Here is a 12471-nt window from a genome sequence, read left to right on the forward strand (position 1 = left end):
AACAACAACATGCTTTTCAAACCTGCCAGTGGGTTGGTGAGGTTCAGAGGGTTATAATCTATTACTAATCAATATGTACTTACAGATCAATCAGTGAACACGTAAATAGTTAACTTCATAAAGCTAAATGGACAAGAGCTGCTTTTGTTTATATAAAAACCATGTCCTTGGTACTAGATATTGTTTCAATTCAGTTTTCTGAGGCTGACGAGCTGAAGCCATCCTACACACACACACACACACACACACACACACACACACACATTCTTGTACTTCTATCTTTGAGAGGACCTTCATTGTAACAGTGAATTCCCTACCAAGGTTATAATAGTTTTGGATTTTTCATTAGTTTTAGTTTTAATTTCGCTGTGAATTTTTGTTTTCAAATTCAGTTAGTTTTAATGAGTTTTTAGAGTGAGTTTGCTAGTTTTAGTTTAGTTTTTATTAGTTTTAGTTATTTGTAATGGGGTATTTGTTGGGTGGGAGATTAAAAGAGGAAATTTTGCCTTTATTTCCTTTGCCTTATCCATCTTCATTGTGTATGAAAAAAATAGAAAAAGACAAAAACGAAGGACATTTTCACTATAATTTTAGTTAGTTTTGTAACCACACAATACAGTTTCAGTTAATTATCATTATCATGTAACCTTTAACCCTTAAAACAAAGTCTGAAATCTAAAAAAAAAGCCTTTAAAGAAGTGAGGACCTGCCGAAATGTCCTCACTTTGCAAAAATGTCCTCACTCTGTTGGTTAAAAACGTGTTCCGGTCCTCACTACGTAGGAAGTACAAGAACACACACACACACACACACACACACAGAGAACAGCTCCTGGCAGTTCTTCACTCCAGCATCTTATTGGGACTGAGTTTCCTCCTCCTACACCAGTGAAGGCGGTCAGTGGGAGGTTCGGGGGTGATGGTGAACTACGTTTGGAGAGATGCTGCTTACGCAATCTGACTCGTAGGAGGTGTTTTGAAAAAAAAAAATTGCAGTGACACAAGAAATGTCAGACTCAGCAGGCTTCTGGCACATTAGGAGGCGACCTTGCTGCACTTGCAGCTTGAATAATTCTCCTTCTGAAACTATTCTTCTCACAGCTTTTAGTTGAAACAAAGAAACACGAAGGTAGATAATAATAGCAGATATTTTATACCTCTATATGTGCTGTCAATAATTAGAAGATCACTCAATTACAACACTGATTGTGGCACATGAGTAGATAACTGCATTGTTTCCTCCCAAATTATAAAAATGTGAACAAAGCTGTAGGAAGCATATAAAAACACAAGAAAATGGAAATGTTCTGCTTCATAATTCAGCCTCCCCAGAGGAGATATTACCTCTTTTAAAGGCTTAACACCAGGTTTAGGTCAGGGATTATGTTTCAGGTAGTACTTGAGGGTGGGTAACCTGCTTCCCCTTTGGGATTTCTTATCTTCTCTTCTCTCTGCTGCTCCTCCTCCTCCTCCTCCTCCTCCTCCTCCTCCTCCTCCTCCTCCTCCTCCTCCTCCTCCTTTCACACGCACTCCTCCTCCATCTTCTTCTCTCTCTTTCTTAGAATCAGCCTCTGCCTTCCTGCTGGTCTGCCTCCCTCTGTTGCAATGACAGAATATAGTTCCTTCATCAGAAGCATGTGACAGATAAACAATGTTTTCTCTCTGAGCGATTCAGAGATAAAATAACACATTCAGACACCAAAATCAAACAACCAAAAGCTCCTACGTGAAGCTCATGATGAACTCTACAGTCATCTTTAAGTTTGTTCACCGTTACCGCTCGTGGTTACCCCGTATAATATATATAAAAATGGGAGGATACTTTTGATTTTCCTATCCCATGGGAACAAGTATTTAAGTTAATGTTCAGAACAACAGTAGACACATTTTTAAGATCCTTTCAGTTAAAGATTATTTATAAGTTTTTATCTGCTAGGAAAATGCTTAAAATTTGGGGTATTGTTGAGTCGGATGAGTGTCGTTTTTGTTCAATGGAACCTGAATCAACAATACATCTTTTTTGGTATTGTCATGTTGTCAAGATGTGTACTGCAATGAAGTTGAGTTTTGAATGTGATTTATTTTCTGTTATACTAGGTGATGTTACAGAGACAAGCAGTTATATTATTCATTTAATTATCTTGTTGGGGAAAAGATTTATTTTTAAAGCTGTCAATGCAGATTCTTTGAATATTAATCAATTTAGGATGCTTATTAAATGTCATTTTATTTTGGAAGGTTATATTGCTAATAGGAATGGTGATGTTGGACGGTATTTGGAAAGGTGGGAAAGGTTTCTTGAAGTGGAAGGCTGGCATTTAACTTAACCCTTTTTTATTTTCTCTTAAGTTATTAAGTTTACTGATATACTGTATGTTTTATGTGATAATTATGTTTGGTGTTTGTTTGTGTCTAGTTTAGTTTTGATGTGTTATGGTTCTTGTTTATTATTGTAGTTTTATTTATTAATTTGGGTTGTTTTTGTGATTTTGTTGTTATTAGGTTTTTTTTGCTGTGTTTGTCCATTGGTGATTTGTGTTGTGTTTTGTCTAAATTAATAAAAAAAAATTAAAAAAATTAAAAAGTTTGTTCAGCGTTCATATTATTGTGTCCATCACCTGTTAGTGTCTCACTGACCTCCTCTGTTTGCTCCCTGCTGCCCCCTGTGGCTGCATCGAGTGCTGTCGTCTTTGGGCTTCCAGCGTGGAGGACAGCTGGGACAATGACACATCAACACTGTTTACATGTGTGTGTGTGTGTGTGTGTGTGTGTGTGCTTCTTCTTCTACATGCATGTCACTGTGAATGCAAAGATTTGTTGCTTCAAAGACAGAAATGTGGTTTTTTCTTGCAGCTGCTCCCACTAGAGCCCTGCAGGCAGCAGTTCTGTTGCAGCATAAGGTTGAAAAGTCCTTGACTCACTTTTTTTGGTTGAACAGAGATTCAACTATTACATAAGAAGAGAGAGCAGAGCTGGAGGATGAATGAGAAATCAGAACGAGAGAAAAGATAGAGAGCACGCCAGTCTGCAGAAAAGCATGCTGCATCATTTAAAATGACAGTTATTCTTCATGTTTAACTGGTAGTTTAAAGTCTGGAGCTCTACTTCTGACATGGGTGACAGCTTACCTTAGCAATCTCTGAAAGGTATGCCCGCCTCTCATCATTGGTTTTATGAAATGCCTGATATTTGAGAGAAACAAAGGGCCTTATTGTCACATTCATGGACTACACTTGTTCTAACTGTCAGTAATAATCTGTCTGCTCAGAGTGCAGTGCTTGTTCTGTGTATTTCAGGAGGTCTTCAGTGTTAATGAGCAACAGATTAGACCATGGATTACTGGCTGCACATGCTGTGTGTTAAACCTTTATTCAGCTAATATCTTGCTGTTTGTTGAGCAGAACAATACACAAAGAACGCCGTCGCCAAACTAAGAGCACATCGGCCCGGCTGCTGCAGCAGCACGGGACAAAGGTTGGGCTTCAGTTTTGCATAAATGATTGTTAAAAAGAAGGAATGCAAAACAAAAATATCAGCCAAATCTTTTTCTAATCCTTTGCTAATGATTGTAATTTGTTACTGAAATATGTATTACCTGCAAAAATGTAAAGCTGCTTGTCGAAGAAATAATAAAAGTGGAGCAGCAGACATTATGACCCTCAACAATTCATAACTCAACATAATAACTCAAAATCCGTGGAATAGCCACGGAATCACTCAAATTTCCGTGAAACTGACACGGATTACGCTACAATGCAAGTTAATATTTGTTCCTATTGGTTTGTTCCAAGTCACGTGACTTTCAAGGTCCCGGCGGTCAGAACAAAAAACATGGCGGACAGTTCTCTCATTTTTAGTGAAAAAATCAATATTTTGACTTCGTTTCTGCATAAAAATGGATTTTGATCACATTTCTAGCTAGAAATATATGTTTTATTTTCTAAATATTCACTCAGTGAATGTACATAATCACTTTGTATGTTGGAATAGCCACGGGATATGACTGGCATTAACTTGCATTGTAGCGAAATCCGTGTCAGTTTCACGGAAATTTGAGTGATTCCGTGGCTATTCCACGGATTTTGAGTTAAGCGTCATTTTGTGTCTATTTTTGGTCATTTTGTCTTTTTTTAGTCATTTTGTGTCTTTTTGTGTCTTTTGTTGGTCATTTTGTGTCTTTTTTTAGTCAATTTGTGTCTTTTTTGTCATTTTGTGTCTTTTTTTAGTCAATTTGTGTCTATTTTTTGTCATTTTGTGTCTATTTTTTGTAATTTTGTGTCATTTTTTAGTAATTTTGTGTCAGTTTCACGGAAATTTGAGTGATTCCGTGGCTATTCCACGGATTCCTGTGAGAGCAGGTTGGTAGTATTGTTGAGGGTCATAATGTCTGCTGCTCCACTTTTATTATTTCTTAGACAAGCAGCTTTACATTTTCGCAGGTAATAAATATTTCAGTAACAAATTACAATCATTAGCAAAGGATTAGAAAAAGATTTGGCTGATATTTTTGTTTTGCATTCCTTCTTTTTAACAATCATTTATGCAAAACTGAAGCCCAACCTTTTCATTCATTTCATTGTAGCGAAATCCGTGTCAGTTTCACGGAAATTTGAGCGAATCCGTGGCTATTTCACGGATTCCTGTGAGACCAGGTTCATACTGCAGACAATAACTGAAGTCCTCACCTTCCCCTCCTGTTCCATGGCGCTCTGACAGTCCATCAGCTGACTCTGGAGCTCAGACTTTTCTCCAGTCAGGAGCTTCAGACGCTGCCTCAGTGTTTCCTGCAGCAAAGTGTTTCCATCAATTAGCAACATTCATAAAACAAAGAAGAATAAAATGTGTTGCGGTGCCGATATCTAATTAAAAACAAATTTGTAGGAGAAATACACGGCGCTGTCTGCAAGGATCAAATCATAACAGAATACTTAGTGCAGAAAACATGAGCACAAAAATGAATTAGACTCATGCATTATTCAATAACCACATAAACACATCAGAGGTGAGACTTGGAGAGGCTACATGAGCGGGGAGACTTGGTTTCTATGTGGGTTTGGATCAGGTCCTCAGAAATGTAAGCAGCTGTAGTCAGCTTTAATAAATAACTCTGTAAGCAGCATTACACCTCCTAGCAGTGCAGCGTTTGAGGACCAGCCAAGAGCTAGTTATAGTGAAGTGTTACAGCGAGTGGTGGAGAAGTGTTCACATCCTTTCTGCATCCATTATTTCATCCTGATTCAAATGTTATACTACTAAATGGGTATTATCAGCGTTTTTAGCTCATAAATATGGGTGAGTATGGTCCAGGCAGCTTAACTCACTCATTGAAATACTTGCAAATATTTTGTCCCTTCTTAACCCTTTATCAGGCAAAGAACTATATTTGGTAACTTCAGGTAATATTTCGAGAAAAAAGTTGCAAATTTACTAGATTAAAGTGGCAAATCTACAAGAAAAAAAGTCGCAGATTTAAGAGATTTAAAGTGGCAAATCTGTGCGAAAAAAGTCACAGATTTACGAGAAAAAAGTGGGAAAAAGCAACTTTTTTCTCCCAGATTCACCACTTTTACCCCTTAATAGGGCACTCATTGAAATACTTGCAAATTGCAAATTTCAACCCTAGAGAATATTGGAGGATATTACATACTGCCAGAATATGCAAAAAAAACAACAACATACGGACCCGGGGGAGGGGGGTAATATTTTGAGGAAAAAAAGTTTACGAGATTAAGGCGTCAAATCTACAAGAAAAAATGTGCAGATTTATGAGATTTAAAGTGGTAAATCTGCGAGAAAGAAGTAGTTTTATTTTTTACTTTTGTCTCGTAAAACTGCAACTTTTTTCATGCAGATTTGCCTCTTTAAATCTCTTAAATCTGCACATTTTTTTCTTGTAGATTTGGCACTTTAATCTAGTAAATTTTATATATCCACTGAAGTTACCAAATATAGTTCTTCACCCGATAAAAGGTTAATGAAATATGTTGTTTAGCAGCACCCTCTTTTGGCCAGAGTCATTATGTATGAATGTAGAAATGGAATGTAAAGCATTTAGGGTTGCAGACTAAATGTAACCGCTTTGTTTTGAAGCTTCTTGTGGCTGATATTCAATCATCTGATAACATTTTCAACAGGTGCACCTTCTCTAAATCCTTGTCTGTTCCTGATTCACAACTCAAAGTTTAGTGAGTTTCAATCCTTGTTACGGTTTGTTTCGTCACATTTGAACGATCCAGTTGTATTCTGGTGCAGACCACATGGTGCTTTGTTTATTTACGTGTTTACGTTCTCCACCGCCAACTTTCCAGTAAAGAAGAAGTGACACATACACTACCGGTCAAAAGTTTTAGAACAGCCCAATTTTTCCAGTTTTTTATTGAAATTCAAGCAGTTCAAGTCAAATGAACAGCTTGAAAGGGTCCAAAGGTAAGTGGTGAACTGCCAGAGGTAAATAAAAAAAGGTAAGCTTAACCAAAACTGGAAAATAATGTACATTTCAGAATTATACAAGTAGGCCTTTTTCAGGAAATGGGTTAACAACTTAACTCTATGGCGTCTTGGGCTATTTTGTCCATTTTTGAATTCTTTTCATGTCTTTGTAAGTCATTTTGTGTCTTTTTGTGTCTTTTTTGGTCATTTTGTGTCTTTTGGTCTTTTTTTTGTCATTTTGTGTCTTTTTTTGGTCATTTTGTGTCTTTTTTTAGTCCTTTAGTCCAACATAAAATGTGATTTTGAATCTCTTTTTTACTTTCAAAACACTATCATGCTCAATAAAGAATTTTAAATGTTGCAAATGTGCATTAATTTCAGAGTACACTGAGACATTAAACTGCATCATTTTCAATTAAATTCTGGAAAAGTTGGTGTGTTCTAAAACTTTTGACTTTTGGTAGTGTATATTTCCAGTCCTCTGCCTTCATACATGCCCCTCTTACATTTATAAACCGTGAAAGCAAACCAGACTAAATACAAAATTAACCAAAAGTATCAATTTAACTCTGATTCAGACAAACCAAACAGACTTGGGTGATGATAATAACTTTTTTTCTTTTAAATGCCTAAATAAAGAACTAAACAAAACTAATAAACTGTTTGTCACATGTAAAGTCGGGAGCTGTATTACAATATTAATGTTGAAGCTTCTTTGTTTGGAGCTGTAAACACTTTCTGTTGTCCTCACATTAACTCACTGCACTAAACAAAGACAATCCATATTCCTGTCACACTCTCAGTCTCTCTTACAGTTAGTCTGCAGATCATTGCAGCGGCTGCTCCGGGTCACTAATGAGCAGCTGTTGGTTCTGCCTTTAGGCCCACTCACATTCAGACTGTATTGTACAACCTTTTAGAGTGTGTTGTGCATCCGTGTGTGTTGGAGCACTGTAATTATTGTGCATTACTCTCCCATGGTTTGTAATCCTGTGATTACAGTGCTGTGATTAAGCTGTGGTTGATTCAGGCTGCTGCAGCAGGAGATGGAGAGCAGCTGCTGAACAATCCTCTCTGTTCTCACTGCATCCTCCTCTCACCAAGGTTATAATAGTTTTGGATTTTTCATTAGTTTTAGTTTTAATTTCGTTGTGAATTTTTGTTTTCAAATTCAGTTAGTTTTAGTTAGTTTTAAGAGTGAGTTTTCTAGCTTTAGTTTAGTTTTTATTTTTTGAAAATGCTTAGTTTTAGTTTAGTTTTTATTAGTTTTAGTGTTAGTTTTAGTTTTTTTGTAATGGGCTATGTGTTGGGTGCCAGATTCAAAGTGGTCATAATAAATGTTTCCTTTATTTCCTTTGGTTTATCATCTCAGCCCCAATAAGGTTATTAACTGTTTTGTATTTTGGTTCTAGTGTAAACATCCCAGTCTCAGTAAACATATTCACCATGTGTTGCATGTTCAAATAGAAACACTGAATTATGAATGAAAAAAGTTGACAAAAACGAAAACTAAGGACATTTTCACTATAATTTTAGTTAGTTTTGTAACCACAAAATACAGTTTCAGTTAGTTATCGTTTTTTAAAAACTCTAGTTTTTATTTTTATTTCAGTTAACGAAAATGTTTTTTCAATTCTAGTTTTAGTTATTTCGTTAGTTTTCGTTAACTATAATAACCTTGCCTCTCAGTCTGTGTCTCTGCACTGCAAAAAAGCCAACTTGTATTTTTTGGCCTAAAACAGTGATTTAAGTTGGTAAAACTTGGAAATATGAATTATTGACATTTAGGGCAATAATGTAAGTTAGCACAACAAAGGAAGCCAGTTGTCTGCTCAAAAACAAGTTGGTGAGTTGTTGTTACTTATATCTTTAAGTTGGGGTTCACAACAAGGGACAATAGTTCTGATAACTCTTATTTCTTTGTTGGGAAATGCAGGAAAGCAGTGAAATTCAGTCATTAGCGAAAGCTAGCGGCTAACTGATGCTAGCGGCTAACTGATGCTAGCGGATAACTGATACTAGCGGCTAACTGATGCTAGCGGCTAACTGATACTAGCGGCTAACTGATTGTAGCGGCTAACTGATGCTAGCGGCTAACTGATGCTAGCTGCGCTGCTTGTTACAGCTACAAGAGTAGCCATTAGCGTATCAATGCTAACTCAAAATTGTGGTCACAACATTAGCTGACATTTCATAGCGGCGTTACAATCGTGCCAATTCAGCACATTGCAGAAGTTAGCAGAAGTAAGGATTAAAAGTTATTACAATGTTAAATTATAAGTTAGTACAACTTACAGTTGAGTTGACAAAAATCTGAATTCAGAGTTGAGCAAACTCAAAAACAAAACTGAAAATATTTAGTTTAATTGTCCAACTTAAAATTTTACCGAAGTTTGTTGCCTTGAAATTTTGAGTTCACCCAACTTTTCTTTATTTGCAGTGTGTCTCTCTCTGCTTCTGCTCTAGTAACCAGTAATACTAACTCACTAACTGACTCCAGGACAACAACACAGATCAGGAAACAGCTCAGGAGAAAACTCACAACAGGCATGTCATCATAAGTTCTGATCGAGGCCAATCGATCTGTGAAAGAGACAGAAAAGAGAGAGTGAGCATTACGCTTTAGGGTTGCACAATTCTAGGAATTTTCAAAGTTGGAAACTTTCCAAGGGAACTAATGGGAATTTATAGGAATAAACTGGGAATTAACTAAATTGAAGGTTGGGGAACTTAACAGGGAACTTAAACATAGTTGGGGAAAATATATTTCTTTAGCATAATCTTCACTAAAACAACCAGATTTAATGCCGGTTCACTCAAATATCTATCACATCTATTCCTCAATCACATTTACATGTTTAATGGGACTTTTTTGAAGGGAGAGGAGCTATTTCCATTTAACATTTTGAATGAAATTTATCGGGGAGGCGAGATCATTTTACTGAATGTTTGAATGGGGATGAGTAATATTTAACTCAATATTCATGTTTTTGTTGTTCAATGAAATCATTGATTGTTTAGTAAAATAGTTAAATAATGATTTTAAGTTCTACTCACATATTTATTGCATGACTTACAAATACATCTGTTGAAATGTCATTTTTTAAAATTTTGAATATTTCCAGAATTCCCCAGCTTAACATCCCACATGGAAAGTTTTTGGGAAATTTACCGGAAATGTTCCACCCCTTTGCAACCCGAGTGGTGCTATATAATAGTGAGCATCGTGCCTTCTTAATTTTGTTTAATTCAAGTTTTTTCACTAACAGTTAAAAGTGAAGAGTATTCAGTGGTAAGCTTCAACATCCTGCTGCCTCTTCTCACTCACTACCTCTCTGTTCCTATAATATATTATATTCTCACCAGTATCAGCCCTGTGCAATAAAAAACTAATAACAGAGACACCAGTCCAGCTATGAACTCACCCATGGGGTTTCCTCTCAGGTCTTCTAGTCTCTCATGAATGAGGGACATCTGTCTCTCCAGCTGTCCGTTCAGCTCAATCTGGGTCTCATACCTCGTCTTCCACTCGTTTCCTGGAGCAGAATAATAATAATAATAATAATAATAATAATAATAATAATAAACAGAGGACACATTTCAGTCTGGACACATTACAGACCACACTGGAGAGAAACCAGTTAGATGTAACTATACTCTACAACAAGGTTATAATAGTTTTGGATTTTTCATTAGTTTTAGTTTTAATTTCGTTGTGAATTTTTGTTTTCAAATTCTGTTAGTTTTAGTTAGTTTTAAGAGTGATTTTTTCTAGTTTTAGTTTAGTTTTTATTTTTTTAAATGCTTAGTTTTAGTTTAGTTTTTATTAGTTTTAGTGTTAGTTTTAGTTTTTTTGTAATAGGCTATGTGTTGGTGCCAGATTCAAAGTGGTCATAATAAATGTTTCCTTTATTTCCTTTGGTTTATCATCTCAGCCCCAATAAGGTTATTAACTGTTTTGAATTTTGGTTCTAGTGTAAACATCCCAGTCTCAGTAAACATATTCACCATGTGTTGCATGTTCAAATAGAAACACTGAATTATGAATGAAAAAAGTTGACAAAAACGAAAACTACGGACATTTTCACTATAATTTTAGTTAGTTTTAGTTAGTTTTGTAACCACAAAATAGTTTCAGTTAGTTATCGTTTTTTAAAAACTCTAGTTTTTATTTTTATTTCAGTTAACGAAAATGTTTTTTCAATTCTAGTTTTCGTTATTTCGTTAGTTTTCGTTAACTATAATAACCTTGCTCATTCATTCTGGTGAACTGGTGCCATTTGATGATGATGATGATGTTACTATTCAAAAATTAACTTTATTTCTAAGAGTTTTTCAGAACTTTCTGCTAAATATTAGTGATGTGTCAGTCGGCTCTTTTAAGTGAACGATGCGAGCCGGCTCATGTCCGATTTTTTAAAAAACTTTTTTAAAAACTAACTTTTTGGGGGGGGGAGACCAGGAAGTGCCTTAAGCTGCATGCTACCGAAAATTCCAGCAGGGGGCGCTAAGTGTGGCTGCAAAAACATTTCTGTCCATTAATTTCAATGCAAAATGAGAGAACTTCTCTCTTGATTTATTACCTCAGAATATTTTAGGACAACATTATGGTCTCAATCACTAGTAAAAAAAATCTTCTTCACGAAGATTTGATGTTAATAGTTCTAGTTCACTTGATTGCTGTATTTAATTTATATTTTTACTTTACTTTTACTTGTTTTGTTAGGTGTGTGTGTTTGAATAAAAAATAAAAAAATGTCAAGAGCTGTCCTTGTTAAATTTCTATGCTTAGGTTTTTATAGGCTTTTTCTATTTGCTTTGTGTAACAAGGGACAATATAATAATAACTAGAAACCTTTCATGGATATGTTTGCATGTAATGTTCTCCTAAAGCATGGGTCTCAAACCTGCGGCCCGCGGTCCAATTGCGGCCCTCATAATGATATTATGTGGCCCCCACCTTGATATGAAAGTTTAATGTGAGTTTTATAGGTATGGTACTTTACCGTGTTGTGTGGGGAAGGTCCCTTTAACTACTTTTTTGGTAATTTTGTGTCTTTTTTTGTGGTAATTTTGTGTCTTTTTTTTAATAATTTTGTCTCTTTTTAAAAAAATTATTGTGTGTTTTTTAAATAATTTTATATATATATATATTTTGTATAGGCCTATATATATTTTGTAATTCTGTGTTTTTTGGGTCATTTTGTTTCTTCTTTAAGTAATTTAGTCTTTTTTGGTCATTTTGTGTCTTTTTTTGGGTCATTTTGTGTCTTTTTAAAATGATTTTGTGTCTTTTTTGGTAATTCTGTGTATTTTTTTGGTCATTTTGTGTCTTTTTAAAGTCATTTAGTGTTTTTCTGTCATTTTGTGTCTTTTTTTGGGTCATTTTGTGTCTTTTTAAAATGATTTTGTGTCTTTTTTGGTAATTCTGTGTATTTTTTTGGTCATTTTGTGTCTTTTTAAAGTCATTTAGTGTTTTTTCAGTCTTTTTTTTTGATTATTTTGTGTCTTTCTTAAGTAATTTAGTTTTTTTCTGTCATTTTGTGTCTTTTTTTGGTTATTTGGATACTGTCTCCAGCGGCCCCCAGGTAATTTGAGTTTGAGACCCCTGTCCTAAAGGTTCTCACCTTGCCCATCCACACCGTGCAGCCTCTCCTGCAGCTCACACATGGTGCTCCTCAGGTCACACACTGACTCCTGCAGCATTTCTCTATTTAGGAGGCAAGGAAACGTTACTGCTGCAGTGAAAACAATAACTTTATTAAGTAATAATCCAAACTAACTCACTTCATCTCCCTCTCTTGCTCCAGTTCTGCCTGCAGACGAGCCAGATCGTATCTGCTGTAGTCGCTGTCTGCAGTCATGTTTCTGTTTCTGCAGGAAAGTTTGCGCCTCACGCCTGGATTCCACTGGATGCGTAACGACTCCGACAGGGGTCTGTCCGCAACGGCTGCGTATCTACGCAGTCCGTCAACACCCACCGGATCCGTCTGTGTCGGAGCTGTTGCGGACAGCAGAGTCCCGAGGACGCACGAGATCTCCC

The 12471-nt window shown here is 35.9% G+C and overlaps 1 protein-coding gene across 1 annotated transcript; it reads right to left on the reverse strand.

Moving 5' to 3' along the window:
• Positions 1-1230: 1230 nt before the first annotated feature.
• ccdc169 (coiled-coil domain containing 169) lies at positions 1231-12307 on the reverse strand. The gene is made up of 8 exons (XM_059351453.1): positions 12216-12307; positions 12056-12138; positions 9854-9964; positions 8971-9011; positions 4685-4783; positions 3128-3181; positions 2637-2713; positions 1231-1596 (listed from the first exon to the last, which is right to left on the reverse strand). Exons 1-8 carry the CDS (start codon positions 12290-12292, stop codon positions 1374-1376), a joined length of 765 nt encoding a protein of 254 aa, XP_059207436.1. The 5' UTR covers positions 12293-12307; the 3' UTR covers positions 1231-1373.
• Positions 12308-12471: the final 164 nt, after the last annotated feature.

This window comes from Centropristis striata, chromosome 15 (assembly GCF_030273125.1).
Source record: "Centropristis striata isolate RG_2023a ecotype Rhode Island chromosome 15, C.striata_1.0, whole genome shotgun sequence".
In the NCBI taxonomy this organism is placed as follows: domain Eukaryota; kingdom Metazoa; phylum Chordata; class Actinopteri; order Perciformes; family Serranidae; genus Centropristis; species Centropristis striata.